The sequence below is a fragment of the Macrotis lagotis genome, chromosome 8 (assembly GCF_037893015.1).
Source record: "Macrotis lagotis isolate mMagLag1 chromosome 8, bilby.v1.9.chrom.fasta, whole genome shotgun sequence".
Classification (NCBI taxonomy): Eukaryota; Metazoa; Chordata; class Mammalia; order Peramelemorphia; family Peramelidae; genus Macrotis; species Macrotis lagotis.
In genome coordinates this window covers 196,710,750-196,738,263 of record NC_133665.1, presented here as the reverse complement: position 1 = coordinate 196,738,263, position 27,514 = coordinate 196,710,750, and the positions used below count along the sequence as shown (strand labels likewise).

Sequence of the window (27,514 nt, the reverse complement as noted above, 5' to 3'; positions counted from 1 at the left end):
AACACACACACACACACACACACACACACACACACAATTCTTTAAATGATGACAGGAACAGAACACACCATCTTGCCATGACAGCTTGAAGGGAGGCCCGCCACTTCCAAGGCTTCTGAGCAGCCATCAACCATATGATGCAGAAGGGGCATGTGCCAGGAACAGTAATGCCCCAGGACCCCTGGTCCTGACGGCACTATCAACAAGGGGCTCTGTGTTCTCAAAGACCTACCTAGTCTCCTCAAAAACAGAGATGACTGGTCAGAGACTTGGCCAGAAGGGTCTGAGGGAGGGAACACTGCTTGCTGGGTCAGTGTGGCTCCTTTTCTTCCCGGGCCTGGCACAGGGGACACAATGACCTTAGTGGGCGAGCCCAAAGCTCTGCTGAGCAATCCAACAACAGAGGAGCAAGAAGCCAACTGGCCAGAGAGGCTCCCAGAGGGTCCCGTGACAAAGCAGGAAAACAAACACCTTTGCAAAATGTTCAGAAACCATTTATTATCATTAAAACTAAAATGTGCACACCCCACTTTTTAAAACAGCAATTTGCTGGTTTTATAATTTAATTCCAGGTGTCTGGGCTAAATTGGTGGACTTCTTTCCTCTGTGAAATCTGAGGTTTGATAGATTCAAGTGGGCGATTTCCCAGCCCTCAGACCATATGGAAGGAAGGTCCAAGGTCGTGATCATTGCAATGGAACAAACCCCCAGCCCCTGAACTGGACCCCACTGATTACCAGGGAACGAGCTATTTGGTCATGTAAAGGCTCCTCTCTGGGAGGATCCCTTTGGTGGGGATCAGTTCTCCTTAGTGTCCCCACAGATACACTTCAGACCCTGGCCCAGGAAGGAAAGAAGATACAGACCCTGGCCCCCTCCAACCCAAGCCCAGCCATGCATGCACGTACATACATATGACCCAAGGTTAGAACTGTCAGGGGACAAAAGCCACTGTGTGCATCTTTAGCACTAGGCGTGACTGAGGAGCTCCAAAATGATCCTAGATTTTACCTTTGTGACTAGTTGGCTCCAAAGATGAAAATGGCATCAAGGGAATCGGTCCAAACATGGCTTCCTGAATTGGGAGGGGAAGATGAAGGTCCACCCATCTTGATACTAAGGCCAAGGGCGGTCCTGTCTGGGGGATGGGCGTGAGTGAGGGACAGACCCCTGCATGTGGCCCACCAAGACCTTCCGAAAAGGAATCCCAAGCTCTTACCGCCAGGAGATATTTCTGCTTTCTGATAGATTACTTCTCTCTGGTATCTAGGCCAAGGGTTCAACATTTTTTTTTTTTAAAAAAGAGGGAGTAAAAAACAAAGAAAAACAGGAAAAAAAGTTGACATGAGCAGAGTTTTCCCCAAAAAAGGAAATGAGGATGCTGGGAAGGGAGCCCCTCCAATGGTTCTGTATTTAACAAGGTCCAATGCCCATGTGGCCCTGGGACACGTCCGAGTCCCCCATGCCTCACACACTCCCATGCACTCAGAGCAGGGCCTGACCCACTACGCGCCTGACAAGTCTCCACAGATTTCCAGGCTTCTTGCTCCTGTCCCCAGGCCTCCCTGAGGTCATCGGGGGTGGGGGGGGTGGGTTTCTAGTGGGGACAGATGAGCTGGCACAGAAGGGGTTACATTCGTTTCCAGACTGACAGTGTCACAGCGAGTGAGGTGGCTCCCAGCCCGGCCGAGGGTGAGTGGCCCCACAGCACTCTGCATCCATCTCCACACTTCCCCACGGCTCAGGACTTGTGGTGAGGACCATGACAAGAAACGAGTCCACCTCTTGGGCAGTTCATCACAAGGGTCACCCTCATGTTTTCAATATGAAACATTTGTAAGCGGTGAAGTCCAACCCTGGCATCCCTCGGGTCCAGTCTCCATATGCAGAAGGTGAAGTGAGGCTTCGATGTGTACCAAGGCAAGGCCAGCACACACCTGGCTTCATTTCAAAATGATATGGAATCCTTCACCATTTTCCGCTGGTGGACAGAAAAGCAGTCAGACCATAGTGGTCAGAGTGTGACCCACAGCAAGATGCACCAAACTCATTTCTGGGCTCCTTTCTCCATCCCTCCCCCTTACAATCCTGCAGAGAGTGACCTATTGACCAGGAGCCTGATCACTACCCACCCTCCCCAGCAGCCTCAGGTCCAGGAAGAGGGGGATCCTGACAGGCTTCTGTGGGATGATGGTAGAAGGCACTGTCTTAAAAATCAACCAGAAGGTTCTCTGTTTATCAGGGCACCTCTCAGCCATTCTTGGGGAGACTCTCTGAGAACCTCCATGGCTCTCCCCGGTGAGGAATGTGACCCAACACCCTGACTCAGCTCTCCCACTCCCAAGCACACGAGATACCTTTTATGGTGGCGAATAAGAAACAACTCTCATCTTGAAAGTTTTGAACCACCTAGAAGAATGAAGCAAAGGGGAAGCAGCACAATTAATCCCCATCTTCCTGCCTTGATCATCAAAAGAGCGGCAGGAGGTTCTGGGGAGAAGAGACTCCTCTCACAGTCTATGCTGTTCCCATAAGTGACATCTGACTCTCAAAATAACCACTCAGAAACACAGCTGGACCTTGGTCTTTTCCCTTGGGACCCTCCCAAGGAGGTGAGGTCTCTGGTTGAGAAAGGGGTACATGTGGATGATCAACTGTCACTAGGTCCTTATCTCTTTCCTGAAGAGACCATGCCAAGAGCCGGTGGTCCACTTGGCCCCAGCTACACCAAGTGGTTCTGAGGTCTCAGCCATCCTACCCACTCCACCTGGAAGCTGTTGTTCCTAGCTCTTGGCCACAGTGTAGGTGGCAGACTTGGGGGATGGAACTGAATCTGCTCGTGACAAAAGAACAAGCATCCTTCTCTAGTCTTTGCCTAAGCCTCATTAAAACCTGGGCTTGCTCAAGGAGGCTCTGAAAAAAGGGGGAGCCACACTGGTCCAGCAGTTAGTAGGTAGACACTAGCACCTCCAGGGCAGGCCAGCTCCCTTACCTGGTCACTAAGGAGAACATGAATCCCGGTGGGACCCTGTCTGTAAACCTGGTTAATCTGGTGCAAAGGAACGTTAAATGCTGAAGCCAATTTCCGTGTGACTTCTGAGGCTGCCATCTCTTCCAGATAGATTGCGTGATAAACTGGGAGGAGAAATACCAAAATGGATTCGTGACTGTGAGCAGCTCCCCATCCCCTGGTGCACCCCTGCTGGGTAAAGCCCAAGGCCATTTAGGAGGCAGTGGGGTCCAAGATGGCCTTCCACAGAGGCAGCGCAGGGTTGGCACCACGACAAGACAGGTGGAGTCCTCAGTTTCTCCAACCATAAAATGGGACTGAAGACTTAATTCAAAGGCCCAGGAGAACACATGTTGTGATATGTTGCAAAGCCCTGGGGGCAGTCACCTCCTTCAGACCAAACTCAGAGAGCAGGAAGGCAAGAAACCTGGGGTCAAACACTCCTAATTGAGTCATACAACTAGCTGGAAGGAGGGAGGGTCCCAGCAGCATCCAGTGGGAATCCGAGAGTCATGACAACAGCTTGGCTTCCAGCCTGGCTCCCTTGGCCACCATTGTGTGTGTGTGGGGGGGCCTGTGGCCTGGCCTTGCTTCTGCAGAAACTTACAGCCCCCCTAGAGGAGTCCTCTAGACGTAATACAGGTCTCAGATACACATTTAGCTTTGCATGACTACAAATTACTAATTGTCTTCTTGATGATTGGGGGGGTGGAAGTTAATTTGGAACTGGGCTCTCACAAGGCTGTCTCACTTTTCACCTTGGCTCCCCAACACTGGGTGCACTCACTGGAATCTTCCCTCCTTCATCCAGCCCCGGGCATGAGATCTCTATTCTGTCCTGGCTTTCCTTCCTGACCATTCCTCTGGCAGACCTTCCCCCAAGGCTCCACCCTTCTCTTTCCCACCCACTGGCTCACCCCAGAAACCCAACGACTCCCTCACCAGAGACAAGGTCTTGACCCCAGCTCTCCTCCCACATCACTGGTGGATTGGCCCAAGGGAGTGCCAAATCAGAATGTCTGAAATACAACTCAATCATTTTTCCTCCCAAGGCCTCCCCTTCCTCCTGAACCAGAGACCTGGCTCTGTCACCTCCAGGGGCACCTGGTCCTCACTCACATTCGCCATTCCAAGGCCAGACTGTCAGATCATGTTTTCATCTTCACATTTCTGATGCTCCACGTAAACTCTATACTCACCAAGCACACATTTGAGTTCAGGGGCTTGTGGCCTTTTACCTACGAGATCTCACATGGGGCTTTCTTATCAGACCTGAGTGGTGGGCTATTTCCTCCTCCTGTTCACTGGACAAATGAGGAACTGAGGCAAGCAGGTTTCAGTGACTTGATGAGGGTCTCCCAGCTAAGAAGGCTCTGGGGCTGGATTTGAAGTCTAGTGGAGTCTTCCAATCCTACACATTTTATTCTATGCAGCTAAAAGCACTAGTCTACTGATAAAGAATTCAAGGATTCACTAAGATGCCAACCCAGGCCATGACATAAAGAAAGGTTGAGAGTTCCTCTTCTGCTTGGTTTCACTGCTTCCAGTTTCTGCCCCCCCCCCCATTTCACCTTCTGTTGTGCTGCCAAAGTAATTTCCCTCAACTATAATCCCACTCTTGCCTCCAGGGATGCCCTATGACTACCACATACCCTACAATTCAAGCACACTGGCTTTGAAGGATTTGTCATTTTCCCTCCAGCTCTCAGAACACACCTCACTCCTGCAGGGGGCCTTTCTAACTTTCCCCCACCCATCCAGTGCCTTTCCCTTTCAGTTACCCCCTTCTTACATGGCCAAGAGCCTGCACATTGCACACTCCCTGTGGGCCCCCATGGGGGGCAGCTCCCCCACCCCTGCTACAATTAGGATGATGGGAGCTACTGGAGGGCAGGGACTCTTTTGGTCTTTATTTTATCCCCAGGACTCAGCAGAGTTTGGTAATGAATCTGCTTGTCTGACTTGACTCAGATCACTGAAATGAAACAAAACTGGGGCTTTGCTGACATCAGGGTTGGACCTATGTCCTCTGCTATGATGTCCTTCCCTTCTCCCTTTCCATCTCTCCATCAAAATAGGAAAGGAGCTTGAATAAAGACAGCAGAAATCCTCGAACTACTTGGTACAATAGTTTTTGGTCCTTCATATTACAATTATCTGGCTCTCCGTCTTGGATACTAAAATCTATCTTATCCCAAAGGAACTCTTTGTTCAAAACCTTTTCAATTTCAAGAAATCTAGAGAATGCATTGTGATCATCTGTAAAAGCTGTCTCTCCCTTTTTTGTCAAATCTGCCTCCTCTGCAAATGGCAAGGGGTCCACAGAGAATGGTGTTGGGTCAAACTGCCTGACAATGTGAATGATTAGACTTTATGACCACTGGTATGGCTGGCTAAAGGATGCTTTCCCTTCCTCAGCAGTGCATTTCCAGTAGGGAATTCTTTCCAAAGTGATTTTTCTGTCTCCTGATTTATTTCTGATTCTCCCTTGTCAAATCTATTCCATTTTTGTACTTTTCTAGTTTTTAACCAATACCAAATGGCTTAGATGGCAGCTCTTTAAACAGTTTAAGGAACTTCCAGCCTAATTTTTTAAAAAGTAAATAAATAAATATTCACAATTCTGATTTTTAGTTCCTCTCCAAATTTTTTTTTACTATTTTCTTTATTTAGTTCTATAAAACATCCCTTTCATAGAGAAATTTGGAGAACATTAACTGTCAACAGCCGTGAGCAGTTGTCATTTTTACTGGCTCTGACCCAGCCTCATTAGGAGCCTTAGTTATTAAGGTTTTTACTGAAGAACTATTTTATAATTGAAGTTGTCTAATTATTGGGAGTGCTCTGGTTCATCAATACTCAAATATCCTATGCAACCTGGAGCTATTCTGAAAAAATTCCTTTAAGGGACTGTCTGTCTTTTGGGATGGTACTAGTTGTTTCTCTAGCAGGTTTTCATTTGGTGGCCTTAGGTGGCCACCAGGCAGCTGTTGTGGCACCACACAAAAGGCTACACTGACGACTTCTCTTTCTCCTGTTCCACTGCTATTGCATTTCTACAACCAGAGCAAAGAAAATAGGCTGCAATGTTGCTGAAGTCTGCTGCTTTCACCTCTGGAGCATCACCCCCCCCCCCCCCCCCGATTCGCCCTCACATCCAGGCAGACCTTACTCATTTCTCACCTGGCCCACTACCATGACCTACTCTCTCCCCAATCCAGTCCATCCTTCTTTCAGCTTCTGACTTGTCCAGGATCAAATACCTCTCCACAACCTCCAGCTCTCTCCATACTCCAAGATGAGCGATGCCAGCCTCTGGCTGCCCCTCCCCCTTGAACTGTCTCCCTGCTCCTCTCAGCTTCCTGGCTTCCACTTCTTACCTCCCCCCGGAGTGTTTCTCAAGCTCCTTTAATAATAATGCCTCTCCTCTACGACCTCCAAGGGATAGTCCCACTGGCCTTGTTTGCCATTCTCAGCAGGTTTTCTTTCTCATTAGACAGGGAGCCCCTTGAGAGCAGAGACTATTGTTTGTCTCTCTATCTCCCTAGGCTTGGGAAATGACAGAAACTAAATGTCTTCTGCCTTCACTTACCTATATATACTTTGAATTTAAAAAATACAAACCCATAATAGGAGCATCTAGGTGACACAATGGGCAGAGCACGGGCCCTGAGTTCAAATCCGTCCTCAGATACTTAACATTTACTTAGCTGTTGGTTAAGTTTTCTATATGCTTGTAGTCCCTCTGTCTGACACAAGCTCATTTCTCAGGAATGACAGTGTGCGAGGCCTTGGGGTTACAAATACCAAAGGGAAACAATGCCTGCCCTCAAGAAGCTTCCAATCGAAGCAGGCAGAAAGCAGGTCCCAGTGGGCTCCCTGTAAACTCTGAGCCCCGTCTAAAAAGATGTCTAGCTACTAGGTGAGCAACTACACAGCAGTTTCTCTTGCGCCCCAGCATGCATACCATATACTGCCCCGTTGCTGGGATCTCCCTGGCCTGCATCGGGCTGCCTTTCCAGCTGGGTGCCCCTGGGCTGCTCCTGGCAGACGTAGATGGTGAGACGAGGCCTAATCGTCCTGCAGACACAAGATGCCACGAGTGAGAGGCAGTTCACCCCATCTCCCTGCAGGCCCATTTCCTTACAGGAGGACTATTTAAAAAAACATGAATGGAATCACAAACATGTGTGGGGCTTGGAAGGCTGCATAGTATGGCATTTGGATACCTTTCTCAGGAAAGATGTGGCAGAGTATGCCTTGGCTCTAACAAGATGTATAAGTGGAGATCTTCCTGACTAGTCAGGTCCCTCCTGAGCCCCCCAAAATGGCCCCAGATCCTGAATCTGATGCTCTGAACTCCAAACTCTCACTGAGAAGATGCTGGTGCCCAATTCAGGCCCAAGGCTACTCCACTGATCTTGGAGACCCAAGCCCTGGCCCCTCCCCAAGCTGGGAGCATCTGGCCCACCCCAACCTGACCCCTGAAAGCCCAGAGTCTCTTCTACCTTGACTTCAGTGCATTATGGAGCCGAATTCCATCTGCTGGGCCACAGATTTGAACGAGGTCCTCTCTTGTTAACTTTAATAAATCTGCACCTGAAAGAGAATGCCAGAGGACTGCCCCTGAAAGCTTCAAACTGATCCTGAGTGATCCCATGGGTAGCCCTTCCTCCTTCCTCACCCACAGAGCAGCAGAGGCAGAGGGCATCTTCCTTTAACTATATTCTTCAACAACCACAACAGGCACACCTCACACCTTGAAGCTTATTTTCTTTAGAAAAGATTAAATACATTCTAACTAACCAACTAGTTTTCTTTGGGATTTCCAACTTTCCCAAACTAATGCCTCAGGAAGCTCAATGAAACTGGGATTCATTGTCCCTTGTCACAAGTCAAGCTTCCCTCTGCCTTTCTTTTTCCAAAGGTGTGATGGCAGTGAGAACATCCCTGGTCCTATGCCCCACTAAGACAGGCATCAAAAGTCAAGTTGTTTGGGATGCGGTGTGCTCTCTGGATGACAAGCAGACCCGGCTACCAACTCACCTCTCTGCACCCCAAGGACACAGAATGAAGCACCTTTCCCCAATCTACACTCATCTCAGGAATACAGAGAGCCTGTAGAAACCCTTCGATGTAGAATGGCAAAGGACATGCCAATACAAGTTCAAAAAGCAGCTCTTCCCCACTTTCTAATTTCCCAAGTTCTTTCTTACATACAGACCTTTTAGAGTTCTGGCACAATAAAAAGGCAAATGACCTACATCCAAACTGATCCTGCAAATGGGACTTCAGTTTGCAAAAGATAGAGATGCCCAGGAGAAAACAAAAACACCCACTGATCATGCTGCCATGTCTAAATTCTCTCAAAGGGCATGAATTATCAAGGTCTCATGTGCCATGGGGTTACACCGAATCCAAAGGTCCGGCAACTAGCTCCAGCTGCCCCTGACAGCCCAGACCCTCTACTTTGATCCCATTTGGGCCATACCTGAGAAATTGGCGAAGAGCCGTGCGTAGCTGGAGAACCTGTGCCTGAGCAGCCACTGCTGGGCTTCCTGGATTGTGGCTGATGGATGAAGTTGCTGGGGAAGGGGGAGAGCAGTGTCTAGAGCCCACCTGAAGCTGACCCCTGCAGCTCATGCTGTTCTCCCCCCCCCCCCCAACACCAACACCCACACAAGACAGGCGGGGGCTGGTTCTGTCTCTCCACCAAGTGTTGGGGCGATACTCACTTCACTGGAGCCTTGGGAAGTTCCATCTCCTTGATGGTTTGGAGAGGAAGAATTGCTAGGGAGAAGGAAGCAAAGGGAGAGGGGGTTTTTATACTGTGTCATTCTCATCAATCTGGTGAACCAAGATGTGATTGAAGTTTACCAGAAACCAAAGGACAAATTCAGGAGGGGACCCCCCCAAGACCTGGAGGAGGATCTCCAAGAAAAGGCCCTGGCCTTGAGCTCATGAGATGAGGGCCCTACTACTGACTGGACAACACTTCCTCTCCCCCAAACTGAGTGGGACAGATAAGAGGGTCCCTCCAAGGCCCCACCCAAGTCCAAATGCTTCCTGCTAAGCCAGGCTTATGAACAGCTTTTTTTAGTTCATATGACACAAGGTGGGACTCCACTGTCAGAGGGAAAGTTGTGAAAGAAGTCCCAAGGTCAAGAACAAAATTGTCGTGGGTCTACTTATTTTTAACTCTGCCACATACAGAAACTGAGGTTAGGGATCCAGGGAAAGGAGAGGCCCTCATAAACCCAACCAACAAAATCTTGACCTTAAAAAAAGCTGGAACTCATCCCACTTGAAGAGAAAGTTCTGCAGTACATCATCTATGGCAAGATACAAGAAGTTCTGCCCGAGTCAGTGGGTGTGAGACACCAGCTGAAGGAGTGACCTCAACCTTAGGGCTCCCTGAGGAAGGTGCTAGAACATCATCTGGAGGTCAGTGTGCAAGCCTGAGCAATGCTCTCTACCAACATCCCCATATGGGAAGGGGCAGGCAGTTCAGGTCATAGGAGAGTAAGCAGAAGGAATTGGGGATGTTTCATCTGAATGAGAGCACACTGTGGGAGACACAAAGAAAGGTCTTCAAGTACCTGTAGGGCTTATTTATGGGGGGGGGGGGAGGTTGGAATGAGTTGAACCAGGGACTATGGGATGATGGTACAAAGAGACCCATTGGGGTTTGCCATCAATCAGTAAGTAGGGGATGGGCTGCCCTGGGAGGCAGGGCATTGTCTATGATCACTTGTGAGGGATGTGGGGGGGGCAAGGGTTCTTTTGAGCACTCAGTCCCTTAAATACATGCCCTGATCTAGCAGAAAGGGAAAACTCCCCAAAATAGTAGAACAAGAATCAGAGAACATCCCTGAATACCAGCCCTGCATGTATCTCTGGCCTCCAAACAGGATGGCCAAGTTTAGAGGCCACCAAAACTCTGGTGTCCTCAGCTACCCACAAGACGCTGCCTCAAATGCCGAGTTCCCACTGGCAAGCCACAGGAGAGAAAGCAGGGGGAGGAGAGAGTTCCTCATAGGGAATATTAGCCAAGAGAAAACAGAAAGTAAATCCAAATCTGAGGCCTGAAATGATTTTTTTTTCATCTCTGGAGATATCAGCAGTTTGTGGCCTGGATTCTGGCCCACAGTTAAATGGTTCTTTCCTAGGGAACTGGCCCGATTTTTTCAGAGTCAGGGAGCTTTCACCATCTACAGACATCCTGCAGAGCAGCACCTGGAGTTCTGAGACCCAGGAATGAACTGATCTCAGGTCTACTGCCTCACTCTTAGGACAGTGTTGACAAAGCTCTGAGGTCAATGAAGAGTGTGCCAAACCTCCTGGAATAAAGCCGACCCCTAATCATAGCTGAGAGGAATAAAGGGGAGGAAAATGGGAAGAGGGAGAGAGACTGGAGAAGTTGCTTGGTCAGTGACTTTGTGATTCACCAATGATGACATCCCTAGCTTGACCCTCCAAGCTGTGGGGTGCTACCACCAGTCACATACCTCTTGGGGATGCTGTAGGTGCTGTGCTGAGCAGAGGTGAAGGTGGGAGCTGGTGCGGGGCTGTCACTGACATAGGTTGCACTTGTGACGGTGACAGGCCATGGGGAACACTGGGGAGAAAGAAGATCCAATACATTAATCACTAAGTGCTCGCAAAACAAAGGGAAGTAATTTCTTAATCTTTCAGTCCTTCATTGATAAATGAATTCTTGACTTGAGTCCAGCCAAGAGAAACTGGGTTTCTGAATGTCACCCAACAGTTCTTTCCTAGCTTGGGGAGGAGGAGCAAGGATGGCCACACCAACAAAAGGTCATCAGAATTGGAAAGGGTAAATGTTCTAGCCCATCACTTGCCTCAATCTCTGCTTCCTCGAGAAACCCACACAGAAGGTACTGGATCAGTAGTTACATGGCAGAATTCTTGGGAGATTCAGCCCGCTCCACCAAGGCAGGGTAGAGGAGGAGCAGGACTGAGTTACTCCAACCATGCTCTGAAGTTCACATTTCCCCTACTCCTTTAAGATGTGCCATAAGGAGTCCAAGAGAAAAAGAGAGCACCCCCCCCCCCCATTAGAAGGAATTTATGGCTCACATCATGAGTCAGGGTAAGGAGAATTTTCAGGTACATTTGACAATTTTGGTCAAGTTCCAACAGAAGTGTAGGAGATCATGGTCTAGCAAGGGCTCCATGAATCAGGGACATGATCAGTGGGATGTGTGGCCACTAAGGGTATCAATGAACCAAGACAGACCAGATCAACCACTGTGCAGGTGGAATCAGTGACTAGCACCTGCTGAGGGGGTTCTTCCTCTTTTAAAGCAACAAGAAAACAGGAAATGACCTGAGGTAGAAATCAGAGACAGTACAGTCTCCAGTAAAATGGGGGTGAAGAAGTTCCATGGGTTCTTCATGCCAACCCCGTAAGGGACAGAAAAAAGCTTATTTCGACTTAAGTGCCAGAGTACTATGATCCAATTATACTCCTTTAGGAAAGCCAGGAAAATTTGGGAGGTACAAATATGGCTTTACGAAGTAAGGCAATGGAGACTGGGCCTTTAAGGTAGCCACCCCCCCCCCCCAGGCCATGGGGCCTGGTTTAACAACTCTGTTCATAAACTTCTATGTTGGTCCACAGCTCAAGGACACTGAAGACTCAGAGGAACTAGAAAGTGATGGTAGTTGACATGAAAGCACCCCAGATCTTCTCTGTCCCTTCCAGGAAGCAGCCTTAGCAAGGCTGCTCTTCTGCAGGTACAGAAGAGTCCTTGCCATTGAGTGAGTACCCATTCGGTAGCCTCTCTTTGGGGCTGAGAAGAATTAGTTCTGACCTAGGCTGACAAAATGGACAAGAGGCCTGAGGTCCCCAGCTCACAAGCTCACTTGTAAGTGGTCAGGAAGAGACTGCACTGAGTTCGAGTCTGACACAGAGAGAACTTGACCAGGATTTAATTAACACCATCAAAGAGTTAACAAGAATCATCCTTAGCACTTACCCCAGAATTGAGACTCTCAACTCTGCAACTGGGTAATTAGGGACCCCTGGAGAAATAAATAAAAGAGGCTCCAAGAAGACTTCCACTTTAAGGGAAAAGCACATTAATCCTTAAATAATTAGGAGGCCAGATCCACCACTGGTGCTTGCTTGGTTTTCAGAAGAGCTCCCAGCAGCCTTGGGAACTAGGCAAGGAGGGCCTCCAAAGAGAGCAAAATGCAAACCAAAAGATATTCCTGAAAAAGCTATGCTAGATGCGCGCGTACACACACACACACACACACACACACACACACACACACACACACCAAGAAATGTTTCTCAGGTAAGGTTACTGCTGATAAATACAATCAAGGAACAATTCAATTCAGCAAATGTTGGAATATCTATTCTGTACAGAAAACCAGACAAAGAAAATGGGGTAACAGATCAGTGTCTGCATCCATGTCTCAGCACTTGGTCACAAAGAACATCTAAGAAGCCTGAAGTCTCCTGAACAGGATGAATCCTTGTTTCTTCTTCAGCAGGCTCCTAGGCCAGGGCCTGCATAGGTGCAGGCAGATCAGGAAGGTGCTTAGGGCCTGTCACTGAGGAGACCCACTGCTCAGGCTTCCTGAGTCCATGAGGACAAGGGCACAATCGATGGAGAGAAGGCTGTTCACGAGGGTTTCCTAAGGCGATCTTAGCGGTGTTCTGGTCCAACTGGCTCTCTCTCACAGTGAAGAAGCTGAGGTGCAGAGTCAGTGGGTGGCGGGAGATCGGGGTTTAGAAGTCAGGATTTTCCTTGAACCAAACCGCCTCCATGGGCTGCAGGCTACTGAGAGGGAGTCAGCTTAGGCATTGGCTGGAGCTTGCTGGGGGGGGGGGGGGGGGGGGTTCTGTCCATTTCAGGCCCCCTTCACACAACCTCCCTGGACTTTATCACCCACTCCCAACTTCTTTTCAGCAATCTGATCATCCTTAGATTAGGAATTACAGGGAATAATTGTTTACTTTTGCAGAGGTTGAAAGACAAAAATTATTGCCAAGGTCTTGAAATTTCCTTAAGATGGGAAAAAAGAGAACATATGTGCATATCAAGGTTCACACTGGCCAACAAGGCCCCTTCCAAGCTGGGAGCAAACTGGACTTCTAAATCCACGAAGAGCAACTTCACTATCCTGAAGATCATTAAGATTGTCTGCCTACCCCATGACCACAGAACCAAACCTCTTTGGTTTGGCTGAGAGCACGAGCGACTTCCTAGTGGTCAGCAATGGCTGCAACTGGTTTGGGGAGAGGTCTAGCGCTCTCTGTCACCTATCTAGACAAGGATCTGCAGAGCCATCATGGCAAGCAAGAGAACACTTTTGAAGTTCCGACACTATAGTTCTGGCAAGGACTCCTTTGTTTCACAAAGAAAAAAACCTGGTTATGGCCTTGGGGTGCCAGCATGTATTTCATCCTCGAGTCTATCCAGGTCCACATTCTTTCCATGGAGAAAAGTGGAAAACTAAGGGCCTCTGGATGAGGTTCCACATCTGGAAGATACCATCCAAGGGCTTCCTTCACTCCTTCCCTAGGGAAGGGCTGTCAGGTGCCTCAAAGAACTGCCCAGACTTTATTTTCACAGAAGACAGCTCAATGCCCAAGGGCCAGAGCCCAAAAAATTCCCAGAAATCTTCAGGGCCAGAACTGCCTCTTGAATGCTACTTAATACTCTTTTCCCCAGGCTAAGATAAACCAAAAAACCTTCACAGAGCCAAGAAAAGCACAAGTTTCAAAGACACACATGCATTACACACAGTCACAGACTCATGATACAACAGATTTATATGGGCTCTTCAACCAATAACAAAATCCATTCCCTATCAAGTTCTAGATTCTTTGAAGAACTAAGGCCTCTGGGGCTGACAAGTAAACAAAGAAGAGTTATATTTCCTTTGCTGCTCATAGTAAAATCTCCCAAACTCTTTGCTCCAGTCCCTCATCCTCATCCTGTTAAGAGAAGGGGATGTTGGGTACTCTAATGAGACTGGTGCCCAAAGGCCCAACCCTTGGACTAGTCAGCTCAATCTCCTTCAGACACTCGCCACCCAGGGAAGGAACATGAGGTCTGCTTTTGTTTGCTCATTGGTCCAGGGAGGAGTGTCTCTTCTTCCTTTTTTGATGGATGCCCCCTCCTGGGAGAAGGGCTGACCTTCAGAAGCTCAGCCAATGGGGCACCAGTCCAGTCAGGTTCTGAGGTTTCCTACCAGGTTGATCAAAAGGCAATGGGTAGGTTTTTGGCCTTGTCATCTTGAAGACGTTTCCAAGCTGGAGTACGGTGATGTCTTGCATCAGTAAAGGCAGCAGCCCCATCAAGAAAATCATAGAAAGCTTGACAAGTTATATATAACTATATGTTCCAGAGAAATGTGGTAGAATGTGCAAAGTATTTCTCAAAAAGCATCTAGAATCCAGAAGTGAAGCCATGCTGGAGGCTCTGTGGGTCGCTGAAGGAGCCAGGGAACCTTGGCTCCATGGGTCTCGGAGGAGCTGAGCTGGTTCAAGGCTCTGGCTCCACTGAGACTGGCACAAGAGGTGTGCAGGTGGACAGGAGGCCTTTTATACTCTCTACCGTCATGTCTTTAACATTAATGCGATCCACCCGCTACCAGAAATAGACGAAAAAGCAACAATAGGCAGGAATGAAAGCTGTGGTTACTACTGGCATTAAGGGAATTGTGGGGCTCCTTTCTGAATGGGGAAGCTGGTGAGTGGGGGTGTGGCTGGGGCTCCCCCTCCCACACTCCCCAGTTAGGGTCACACTGCACACTCTTTGCTCAGGCTTCAAGTGTTAGATTTAGGAAGCTTTCCCCTGAGGCACAGGCACAAAGCCAAGGAAGTCTGTCCTAGATCTAACACTGCCCAGAGCATCCTGCACAAGGAAAAGTAAGCCGAAGTCCCTTACACTGCCTCGCTTTGCCAGAGAATCGCCGCAGTCTGCTGGCAAAGTCCGCTTGCTGGACCTTTTCTGCTCATGTTCAATTGCAGCTTCCATTATAGGCTCAAGCCTCATCTGGACAAACACCAAAGAGGGGGGTCAATGGCTTTTCATTAGACAATGAGGAAAGATCTACTCCCCTAGTTCATGTCTACTCAGGGCCAACACAGCTCCAGGATTCACTGATTGCATTCAAGGGTGTTAATGCCTCTGGGAGGGGAGGGGAGGCCTGGCCAGCATGGGTGGTCGCGAGGGGTCCCCGGGAAGCCTCTGTGCTCGGTAACCCCCCAAGGGTCAGTTCTTTCCCCCTGTGCTGTCCATATCCCTCCCGTGCCGCTCAGCCTGCACATCTGGTGCTGGGCAGTGAGCCCACTCTACCACATTACCTCGCTGAGAATGGTCGTGTCATACGAAGGCTGGTACTTGTCTTTCTCATGGGCCGTCCGCTTCTCCATCTTTTCTCGGTCTGTTTTCTGTTTTCTGTCTGCTCCTTTAGGCTAAAAGAAAAAAAAAAATCAACAAATCAACAGAGTAGGCAACCAAGGTACCTTTGGAGGAAATGCCAGCGTGCAAGGGCCCTCCCCAAAGGATGAGTGTATGTGTACAAGAGATAGGTGCCCCTCACTCCCAGGAGACCCAGGCCTTAGTGCCAGGCTGTGCCCTGCAGCCAAGTCCAGAGAAGAGGAGGGAGGGTTTCCCACCGAAGCCTCACTTCTGTCTCTCACCTTAAAAACTTTGATCTGGCAGCTGGCTGAGTGCAGGTGATCCGCATAGTCACCATTTTCATTTTGTTTAAAAGTGTCCACTTGAACTCTGAAAGGAACCCCCTTCTCCCCGCCGTGTTTACGTGGCGTGAACTCTGTACTAATGCAGTGGACCTGTATAAAATACAAAGTACCCCAAGCCATGGCCCTTTCTTCCATGCCACCAGCCCTTGGTCACCCCCTTCCCATTAAGATGACACCAGCATCAGGGGTCACAAGTCACATCCTGAAACCTCCAACAGCAACCTCACCATTTATATCCCCCTGAATGGATCATGCTGGCCTTCAAAGTGATTCCATAATCAGGACCCTACCCCGTTCAGTCCACTATCCTTCTCTCTCTCCACAACCTACTTCAATCCTGCCTCCCAAACAAAGTTAACGCTGCTTTTAAAGCAACTATCAAGAATTCTAGCAGCCTTTGGGAGGTGCAGCTTCTTATTGGCCCCAGGCCATTGGTGGTCCACAGGGTTATCCCAGGAGGTTAAACCTCCTCTGTCAGCTCATGGGTTATACTCATTCTCTACTCTCCCAGCTCTGCCTACCCCACCTCCCTCCCAATTCTCTGGTAGCAGGATCCAGGATTTCAATATTCTAGAAACAGAAACTTTGGGCTTTAGTCCTAACCTATAACAAAGCCCAAACTAACCAGGAACTTTTATTTGTCTCATCTAATAGGAAAAGTTAACAAGATTTTAAAATGAACCACTCTAGAGAAACAAAAGAAATCATTAATGTTACCAGCCAACTGAACCAAATTTGTGTGTATGAAGAAAAGAAAAACAAAATTTTCAAGAGGAGAGTCTAGAGAAATCAAATTATACTCCACAACTATATGACATTGCGAATGACTAAACCAGTTCACTTCTAATAATGCAAAAGTCCAAACCTGAATAAATACAGATGTGCGTTTTGCAGGGTCCCAGAGAAACTCAACTGCATTCAGCTGGTCTGGATTTGTCCTTATGTCAATGACTCCAACAGACATTGGAATATCTGTGGTTTTTTAAAAACAAAGTTACATTACTATCTTGAATTTTAAAACAAAACTCATATTGTCTATTTCTGGTTTTTTAAAATTTAAATGCAGTTTTCTCATAAATTCTAGAGATGAGAGCCTATAGCCAATCAAATGTCTAAATAGCAGAGCGAGCTTTTTCTTTGACTTAATTAACCAAGCCCCAGCTGTACAACCTGCCCTGTCAGGGAGCACAGCAACTTTGGCAAACTCTGACCACTGTCCAGTTACTAGTGGGTGAAAGTTCTTGAACTATCATCTCCAACCTATCCAACGCACCAAGATCAAGCAACCGGTCCCCAGGGCGATTCCACTTCCAGCCTTCCAGCTGCTGGTGCTCTGTGTATTGGAGCCGTCGGTCATGGAACACAACTCTGATGATGCTCTACAGGGAGAATAAGGGAAGAAATACTTCTGTTCAATGGCCAGGCTGGGAGGACACAATGGCCACCTCCTCCAAAGTACCTTGACTTTTTGTTCATTTATTTACTAACGAACACCTAAAAGCTAAAAATAGAAATTAAGGAACACGCCCCCCCACCCCGAAGTATCCCAGAGCACGATGCACCAGGCCCCATTGCTTGGGACAGTGTGCAGTGACCTTCTGACTGGACTTAAAAGAGAATGGCCAGGGAAGAACTATCAAGGGCCCCCACTGCAAGAGATTTTATAAATCTACAATAACTTCTGCTCTAACACAGCCCCAAGCAGAAGGGCTGGCCGAAGGACAGAGGACCCTCTCTTTTCTGATCACAAGGTTGGGGCATCCTCACTGAGCAGGAAATCTCAGCCAGTAGGTGGGTCTCTTTTCAAGTCCACACAGAAGAAAGTGACTCTATCATGCCATCTAGGAACCCGTAGTTGTGGCTAAAGGGGTCCTTAGAGACAGACCACTGAGTCCAACTCACCCACTTTAGAGATGAGAAAACTTGGGCCCCGGGAAGAGAAGGGACAGGACTTTACCTGAGGTGACCCTGGAAGTTGGAAGTAGTTGCAGGATTGAAACTAACCCGAAAGACAACTTCCTTCTCCACTACTGATCCTGCTGCAGGATAAGGTCAATCCAGGGAGATAGGCCAAGTGTGGCTCCTCCTGTCCTCTCCCTGACCTCCCTTAAAGCTCCGGAACCCCAAAGAGAGGGTCCCCATTCCCATTTGGTGTTAAAGCCACCCAAGGGCCTAGAAAAGAGTCTCCAAGACGGATCTGAGGAAACTGAGGCTGGACATGCACTTCAGGCAGAGTGTTGCAAAGAGTAAAGCAAGATTCTAACAAGAGAAGCCCTGTTGGGTCCAGGTCCCACACCACCTGCCACCCAAGGAAGGGAACCAGTGGGGCCTGATGGACTCTGGAGTCTAGACTGGGATGCAAGTGTCTCTTGCTGGTGCTCACAGTCACCCTGGCACTTGAGGAAAAAGGCTCCACTAAAGCTCTTTCACAAAGGGCTGACATCTTATCACCCAGTGGCCATCATCTGAGATTGGGACCCCAGTTTAAGAAAAGTGTAACAAGTTTGGGTCTAGAGGAAGAATGTGTGAACAAGCTGTATGTTAAGCAGAGAAAGAATGCAGTGCCCTGGCATGGGGTAGGCAGGTGGTGGGGTAAGGGATCCAGAGATGGGTCTGAAGGTTTGGGACTTTGAAGGAGAGCCTCAGAAGAGAGCGTGCACTGGTTAGGAAGCCACAGGCCATCCCTCACCTTCACCAACTTTCCACTGATCTCAGGCACCTCTCCCACTTTCCGATTATCCAGCATCCGGATTTCATAGGACTGACCTGTTTCAAAGAGATGTCAGAGTTTTGTACCATTACAAACTCCACAAAGAAATGCAAGCCCTCAGTTTTAATAAAGGGCCATCTCTTTCCATATGGCTTGTTTTGTGAGTTTGTTTTGATAATGCACCAGCTGCTAAATCTGAGAAGGAAAATTGGTCTTAAGAGCCTATTGAAGAAAAGGTCAAAGACAAAACTGTCTCCAGAAGTCAGTAGTGATACTTTCTGGTGGTTGGTCTGTGTTGTACCATACCCTGGGAGCTACTACTCTATACTGACAGACTGCCCAGGGATTGAGGCAGAAAGGCAGAATTGGGGACCCTCCTCCATGGTCATAGCAGCACCCACCCCACCAGAGCCATCCTCACTGCAGACACAGACTGGGACCCAAACCCAGGGTCCCATTTCTTGCTGCCTTTGGAGGCACTGTCATGTCAGAGGTGCTTGGCCAGCTCTGCTCATGAAGGATTGTCCACAAAAAAGAGTAAGAGTGAGCTCAGTCAAGTAATGTTACCTGGAAGATTGCCCTTCAGATCTCTAAGAAGTCCCTCAACTGGCCAGTGGCTAAAACTCTGGGCCCATACCCTCCACTCCCAGGGACTCTTTCATGGAGCATCGACAACAACCAATCTTATTGCAGCTGTTGCCAGATGACACCTCTAACGATCAAACTTAATCTGCTGCTGGATGAGCTCGAAAAAACCCTTCTCAATTTTTTTCCAAAAGCCATTATTTTTTAAATCTGTTCTGTCTTTCTCCTGTTCTTCAAAATTATGCATTTTCTGGAAATGAAAGAAAGATGGGCTTCCCTGACAAGTTTGTTTAGACTGAAAAACCCCTGTGACTTCCAACCAGTTGTTTTGAAAAGGTGGCACTGGGGGAGGGGGGAGGTTTGTGGGGCTTTATGGCTAACAGTATAACTGGGGAGTGCAGGTTACACGGCAAAGAAAGCCAAAGCTGCCTTCTGAGGACAGGCCAGGGTACTGCCACCGGGCAGAGGCTCAGGATGCTGCTGCCTCCAATCCCTGGTGTGGGAGGTACTATGCCCTCTTTACAGGAAGGGCAAAGGTAGGACATCTTGGCAGTTCCCAACTGACCTCTGGCTACTCAAAGGACAAATGCTCAAGATAAATCAAATAAACTACAATCAGGTGGAGATCCAGATAAACAGGCAATCTTCCCATGGGCCTAAAACCGAACAAACCATAAGACCACCAGATTGTTTCAGACCCGAGGTGACCTCCAGAAGCCTTAATGTCCAGGCAGTCACTTTCCTGAGTGACCAGGGATACCCCCTCCTCCATCAGTTTCTTAGGGTCCTTCTGTCTTAGGAGGATCCTTGTGGACTTCAAGAAAGGGTTAGAGGTCCCAGCACAAGTCAGGCTGAACCACTGATTCTCAATATTAGACAGGACTTCAGAGGACAACTTGTCCCTCTCGAACAAGAGAGAGCCAATGAGATCCACCAGCCCTCCAAGTAGAGCCCACAGGACCAGAAAAAAATGGCCCAGGTCTTTCTTTCCCAGTGATCAGTGCTGGATAAGGAACACTACACCTAGCTATGGTCTCCACCAAAAAGGAAGGCTACTGAAGCAACCCCACATCCAGACTCAGATAGCACCCATCACCCAGGATAAGCACCCAAGGACACCCACCAGTAAAGGGTTGGAGTCCTAGCCTCTGTTTGACTCCACAGCACGTCACAAAAGATACCAAAATTAAAGACAGTACTTGGTGTAAACTTTAGGTTATTGGAAAATGTAAAGCAAATATGGCAAGGAGTCCTGTGCAAGCCCCCAAGCTCTGACTAAGCTCCTACTAAGGATCAGTCTGACCCTGTGCCATGCTTCAGCAGCAAAGGAGGCCAAGGGGGGGGGGCGCTCAACCGCAGGAGAAGGGGCACCCTGAAAGAAGCCAGGCTGAGCAAGAGGTCAGAGAGAATTGTCTGTTACTTAGGGAGCCCAATAGAAAGATGGGGGAAGGCTGGAGTGGAGAAGAGGGTTTGGCATGCCTGGGACCAGGCGGGTGAAGTAAGATGTGAATCCAGGATGGTATGAAGCCAGGGTCCAGGATAAGGCCACAAGCAAAAGGAAAACACCAGCCCAGGCACACTTTGGGGACTTCCTCTCCTTCCCAGGCACAAGGCAACATTTCTGTTGTTGGGGTTTGGTTTTTTTTTTTTTTTGGAGAGAGCAATATTCAAGGGAAGACTTAAAATAATCCATAAAAGCATGTTCTGGGACTTAGGACACGAAGATCCCCATGGCAGAAGCCCAGTTTCCTGTGAAGACCCTATCAGTCACTAACCTACTGCAGGTCTTCAGGCAGCTCGGTGTCCTTCCCTAGAGAAGGAGGGAGCTCCATGGAGACCTCACACAAAGGCTGCAGGCCTCAGGCTCCAGCCCAAATCTGACCCGGGCATTCTCCGGGACCAGCCCGGTGCACCTTCGGTGTCTTGTGGCAACCCAGGAAAGACAAAGCAGTGAAGCCTATCCTCTTTGTGGACAGGAGGATGTCAGTAGTGCTCACCCACTTCTTATGATGCTCAAATCACTTCTGTATTCCATCATTAGTGGACTTAGTCAAATGAGTATCTGCAGCCTTTTCAACTCTAAAATTAAAGATTTGACATGATTCCTACATGTTAAGGAGGTTAAAATAAAGTTCCAGTTCTTGTTCCTTGCTTTTGCTACCAATCTAGGGGAAGCCCTTGAGAAGTCTCCCAGGGACACCTTGAAAAACTTCCTAAGAGTGTCTCAATAGGTCTGCCCCTAAACTTTCAAGGAGGAAACACCAACTTGCCAGCCTGGCATTTAAGCCCCCTTTTCTCAACTTTCTGCACAGTCCTTTCTACCATGCCTTCTGGGTCTCTCTCTTTCCCTGGAAAGCCCAGCTTTGGGGGCACCTCTTCTCTGACCCCTTCCCAGGACTCTCTGTCTGGAGCCCTCCTTTCCTCTGAGGATATTTAGTTCATGTTCTGCTTGACATTTGTAGCCCAGTGACTAGATGGTGCCAGGAGCTACTGAATACAGATTTCTGGTCTTGAAATTAAGATGGTTTTGATCCCAAGATGTCCTATGGCTCTGGTACAAATCTCCAATAGAAGCTTCCGGTCTGGCTGGGATGCTTCTAACTCAGTGCAAACCACACAGGAAGTCCTCTAAAAAGGGCAAGGCAGGGGGGCAAAAGTCACCTAAATACAATGGCATGAGTCTGGGGAAGATCTCCAAATGCTGTGAGGTTCTCCAAGTACAGGCCTTCTCTTTGAGGCCTTCCAAGCATATCTGAAGACATGGTTGGTCTCCTAGAAGGTTCTTCCCGAATTGGGCAACTCAGCCCCCATCACACATTTCTCCTCTTTGTGGCTTTTCGGTGGCTTCTCACCAGATGAAGCACTTCCCATCCTACCCAATTCTCAGGGACCCATGCCTAGGTCAAGTGGGATCACCTAATGGCCAAACAAGGTCAAGTGTATCTCAGAGGAGAGACAGAAGGAGCCAAAGGATAGGAATATGAGAAGTCAAACTACTGAAAACTACTGATCACTTTAAGACAGGCAAGCCCCAAACCACTCCTGAGAAATGCTTTATGGTATAGCCCACAAACCAGCTGACAAAACGTGGGACAAGTCGATTGTGGAGGATGTGAGGAGACATTGATGGTGGAGCTGCAGCTCAGTATGACCACTGTGGAGAGCAATTTAGAATTATGCAAATAAACTAACACATCCATACCTTCTGATCCAGAGATTTTTTTTTTTGGCTTTTTCCAAGGCGAATGGGGTTAAGTGGCTTGCCCAAGGCCACACAGCTAGGTAATTATTAAGTATCTGAGAGAGGATTTGAACCCAGGTACTCCTGACTCCAGGGCCGGTGCTTTATCCACTGTGCCACCTAGCCGCCCCTGATCCAGAGATTTTTATGGCCAAACACATACCAAAAGGAGGCCGCTGAGAAGGAAGCTCTCAAAGACACCAAAATATTCATGGCAACATTTTTTATGCACTAGTAGCCAAGAACTGGAAGTAACACAAAGGTCCCCCAAGCACGTGACTAAATAAACTGTGATGCCTGAATGGAATGAACTCTTTTTGAGCTATAAGAACCAGTTCTTCTTCCTTGCTTTTGCTACCCATCTAGGGGAAGCCCTTGAGAAGTCTCCCAGGGACACCTGGAAAAACCTCCTAAGAGTGCCTCAATAGGTCTGCCCTTCAACTTTCAAGGAGGATGAAGCCAGAGAAGCCTGGGAGGAGCTCTGTGACCTGAGGCAGAGTCAAGAAAACAGGCAAGATAAATATAAAAGTTAATGACAAGATCAACATCAAAAAAAGAACACGCAGAATGATCACGAAGAACAAGCCTGAAGAACTCCAAATGCTGTGAGGTTCTCCAAATACAGGCCTTCCCCTTGAGGCCAAAGAAGAGATAATGAGGGAGAAGGTCAACAAGAGCTGCTTGTTGCTCACTCTGTCTTTGAGGGTGCACTCATCAATTATGCTGATTTTTTTTTGTCCTAAAAGAATTCTACTCGTTACACAGAACAGTCGACAGAAAAATTATAGCGATGTAAAAAAAAAAATAGATGGGGAAGCTAGGTAGAGCAATGGATAGAGCACTGGTCCGAGAGTCAGGAGAACCTGAGTTCAAAACCGGCCTCAAACACTTAATAATTGCCTACCTGTGTGACTTTGGGCAAGTCACTTAACCCCACTGTCTTGCAAAAAAAAAAACACAATAAAGAAAAAAAAGCAAAACAATTTTTTAAAGGAAGAAAAACATTTTTCAAGGTCCCTTTGGGCTAATCCTGAAGAACAAGTATTGGTACCAATTAAAACAAACAAACAATTTTCTGAGAGTAAAAAAGTCATCTTTCTCCCTGAGACATTTGTTGCATGCATGAATTTCTTCCTCCCCAAGGCATGGCCGGCCAAGCAGGCCCTTGCAGAGCCCACCTCACCATCCCACCTCTCACCTTGGTTCAAGTAAGTGAGGCTCTCATCGTGCAATTTGACTGCAGGGGATGTGGCAGCACACAGGATATACTGAAAGGGTGGCTGTTTGGGGTCACCGTCCAAAGGAAGGCCAGAGTCTTCCTCCTTGAAAATGGGTAGGGCCAACACATCACTAAAAAGAAAAGAATTTTATTCATCAATGACACTAAGTTGGATCTTGAGCATCAAATGGAATTATGAAAACAGTGAATTCAGAAATGACATACCAAGGAAGAAGGGGCAGAAGAATTGCCACATAAAGTCATTGCCCAATTGTGGTTCAACTTTAGAGATGAGAAAGGGACACATGCAGGAATCAAAAAGACCCCCAATAGGAACCCCAAAGCATTGCTGACAAAAGGGGTTACAGAAGAGAAGGATTTAAGGTGCAGGAAGAACTAACTAGTTCTTGGCCAGGGATGGAGGACATCCAACAAGATCTGGGGATCTTCTCACGGTGGCAGAGCACACAGAAGAACAATAGGGAATATCTCCTGTTAACATTTTTTTCCCCCTTCTGTGAAGTGATCAGCCTGGAAGGACCCAGTAGCTTAAGGACAACGAAATTTCCTAAGTGGTTTAACATCTGCACAAGTTAACAGGAGCACAGATTAAAAACTATAGAAAAGCATTAACGTCCAGCCCCCTCATTTTAAAGAGGAAATAAAAGTTCAATACTACTTACTGCCTCAGGTAATAAAGGGGCAGCCAGGGGGAGTACACAGAATGATGGGCCTGGAGTTAGGAAGATCTGAGTTCAAATTCAGTCTCAGACATTTACTAGCTCTGTGACACTGTTTGCCTCCGTGAGGTTTTTCAGGGTGGGGTGGGGGGATAAAAATACTGGAAGGGCTTGCCATTTCCCTCTTCAGAGTGGTTTCTCCAGGGTCCCAGAGCTATAAAGTGTCTGAGGCTGCATTTGAACTCAGGCCTTCTGGACTCCAGGCCTAGTGCTCTATCCACTATGTAAATGTCAGCTATTATCATTAATAAGTGGCCTTGACAACATTCAAAACCAATTCCAATACAGGATTTCCCCCACTAGACTGCTAATAATTATGACCTTGGTCATGCAATTGATACATCCCTGCAGAATCCCCTTCGTGGGACTTTAGACTAGAAATACCTTCCCCCCTCTGACCTACTTGTCTGTGGCGTCTATTTCCGGTTGGCTGGATCTTTCCAGAACTTCTTTTCAAAGAAAGAAGCCCAGGTCCACTATGTTTTCTTGTTGACTGGCTGCTGAATTCTATTTGCTTTATGTCAAAAGATGCTAGGAACAGGTCTCCACCAGCCTCCCCATCACTTCCCTGCTGGGTGGGTGGATGGGGACTGTGGTTAGCAGGTCCTTCAGGACCATCTTTTAGAAGCTTCCAATATTGTTTTTCGTTCCAGGTGGCTGACCCTTACCCAGTGGAACCAGACTTTTAGTAAAAAAGCATCTGACCTAAAGAATTCATAGAAACACAAGGCACACCAAAGCACAAATGGATTACTCACTGCACTTTTAGAAGGAAGGAGGGGGAAGACAAATTTGGGAATCAGAATAAAGCTGATCTGAAGGGGGGAACTTCGACCCAAGTATCCTTTAAATTTCTCATCTGGGAAGTAAGGCATTCTGACCACTCAAAAGCATTTAACTCTCAATAAGTTAACTGAATTGGAGAAGTAGATAATACAGCTAGTAACTAATGTATGCCTTTCAGACCCAGAAAAACCTTACCAAAACAAGAGAGAAGTTAAGGACTGAACAGAACTTTTTCACCAATTTTAATGCAATAAAAGCATTTTAAAGAAAAACTCCGAAAGAAACTGATGACTGAATATCAATTCTAAGGAACTGCTAAGTCAAAGAACAAATCATATAACTAATTTATGACATCAATGAGATAAGATAATATACCAAAACTTATGGGATACACCCGAAGCACTTCTAAAGGGAAATTATTTCTCTAAATACTTTCATCCACACAATGAATGAACTAATGAATTAAGTTTACAACTACAAATCAACTGAGCAAATAGGGGTGGCTAGGTGGCACAGCTGATAAAGCACCAGCTCTGGAGTCAGGAGGACCTGAGTTCAAATCTGACCTCAGACACTTAATAATTACCTAGCTGTGAGGCCTTGGGCAAGTCACTTAACCTCATTGCCTTGCTAACAACCAAAACAACAAAACAAACATAAAAACTAAGCAAACAAAAATCCTCAACTAAGTAAAGAGGAATGCTGCAAATTAAAGTGGTTTAATAAAAGTGAAAGCAAAAAAGTCACCCAACTGATCAACAAAAATGGGAAAAACCCTAACAACCAACCAGATTGTAAAAATGAGAAAACCAAATCGTGTATCATAATTGTATGAAAAAAGCAGAACATATAGCAAATGAAGAAGCAATCAAGAAAATCAATAGAAACTATTTTGCCCAAGCATATGCTAATGAAACTAAGAACAAAAGTGGCAGTGAGGTGGGTGGCAGGAGGAAGTGAAGTGGTCCAGTGTTTAGAAAGCACTGGGACTGGAGTGAGGGAGACTGCAAACCTGGCCTCAGGCACTTACTAGCCATGTAGTTTGAGGCAAGTCCACTCACCTACCTCACTCTGTTTTCCCACTGTAAAATAGGAACATCACCACCTACCTCCTGGAGACTACGGGGAGGCTCAAGTAAGTTATGTCTATACAGCACCTGACATTTGGCAAGCACTTAAAATGTTTGCTCTGCTCCTTCCTCGTTCATCATCCTCATTACTAATTACAGAGAGCTACAACAGCAAGAAAAGGAAAAAATGGAGGGGTAAAGGCAAAGAGGAAACAACAGGGTCACTTTCCCTAGAGATGAGACCATTCTTATTTGACAGGCAGTCCTGTCTGCCTCTGTGATCCTATTAGTAATTTTCTTGGCAAAGACCTCGGAGTGGCCTGACATTTACTTTTCGAGGTTACTTTACAGGAGTGGAAACTGAGGCAAACAAGAGTAAGGTCATGCAGCTGGCAGGTGTCTTCCCGGCTCCTGTGCTCTGGGTCCGCATGGGCCACACAGAGCCCATTCTACCAATAAAAGCCAGCATTTGGAGCTACAGAGAGAAGGGCAGCCGCCTTCGGGCAAGCGCTGATGGCATCTAAAGGAGGCCCAGTGCAGTTTTTAATCTCCTTTATGGGGGGCTGTTTTCTTCTGCAGCCCGGGGAATTCGGAGGCAAAGCCCAGGCGCTGCAGGCTCGGGCCGGCGGGACGCACCAGCCTGCCATGGGCACCACCAGCCTGTCATGGGCACCACCACGCGAAGCCCCTTTTCTGCCGCATCCGACTCCCCCCCCCCCCCCAGAGGCCGCCCCACGCCCGGCTGCCCGACCCCAGCCTCCTCTCCTCCCGGCTGGGGGGGGGGGGGGCTCGGGGTCCTTCCCCCCCGACAGAAGAGACGGATTCGGGGGGAGGGGCCGGGCCTCGCGGGGTGCCCCGCGCCCCCCGCACCTCATGCTGTAGGCGCCGGCGCCCAGCTCCTGCCCGATGCCCGACAGGCTGGCGTCGAAGTCGTGCACCAGGCCCGCCTCCACCGCCTCGTCCATCTTCAGCACCCAGGCCATGGCGGCGGCGGCGGCGGCGGCCGGGCGGGGGTCAGCGGGGCCGGGCGGGGCGCGGCGGCACGGACGCCCCCAGCCCGCGGGCCGCAGCCCCGCTCATGCCGCCCGCCCGGCCCCGGCCCGCCCGCCGCCGGCCCCGGGCCCGGTCCGGCCCGCCGCGCGCATGGCGGAGCCCCGTGCGGGGCGCCGGCCGCCTCAGCCCTCAGCCCCGGCCCCGGCAGCGCCCCCAGCCGCCCCCCGGAGAGCCGCCTCGGACTGGGCCGCCGCCGCCTCTGCCGCCGCCGCCGCCGCTTCCGCTTCCGCCTGCGCGCTGCTCCGGCTAGTCCCACCCACCTCCGCAGCCTGCGCACGCGCAGAGCCCCTAGAAGGCGGGGCGGAGCCTCCCGGGGCTCCCTAGGCAGATTATTCACGGACGGCCC

The 27,514-nt window shown here is 48.5% G+C and overlaps 1 protein-coding gene across 5 annotated transcripts; it reads right to left on the bottom strand.

The window, feature by feature from the left end:
• Window positions 1–27,123, bottom strand: UBP1 (upstream binding protein 1). 5 transcript variants are annotated; one of them, XM_074199357.1, is made up of 16 exons: window positions 26,986–27,123; window positions 23,499–23,650; window positions 18,454–18,530; window positions 17,038–17,143; window positions 16,630–16,736; window positions 15,702–15,854; window positions 15,363–15,473; window positions 14,944–15,051; window positions 10,519–10,628; window positions 8,746–8,800; window positions 8,502–8,595; window positions 7,519–7,609; window positions 6,978–7,090; window positions 2,993–3,135; window positions 2,358–2,409; window positions 1–1,981 (listed from the first exon to the last, which is right to left on the bottom strand). In XM_074199357.1, exons 1-16 carry the CDS (start codon window positions 27,096–27,098, stop codon window positions 1,944–1,946), a joined length of 1,623 nt encoding a protein of 540 aa, XP_074055458.1. In that variant the 5' UTR covers window positions 27,099–27,123; the 3' UTR covers window positions 1–1,943. The 5 variants fall into 5 exon arrangements, with proteins under 5 accessions (XP_074055458.1, XP_074055459.1, XP_074055461.1 ...); XM_074199358.1 differs by lacking the exon at window positions 26,986–27,123 and adding an exon at window positions 23,921–26,733; XM_074199360.1 differs by lacking the exon at window positions 2,993–3,135.
• Window positions 27,124–27,514: the final 391 nt, after the last annotated feature.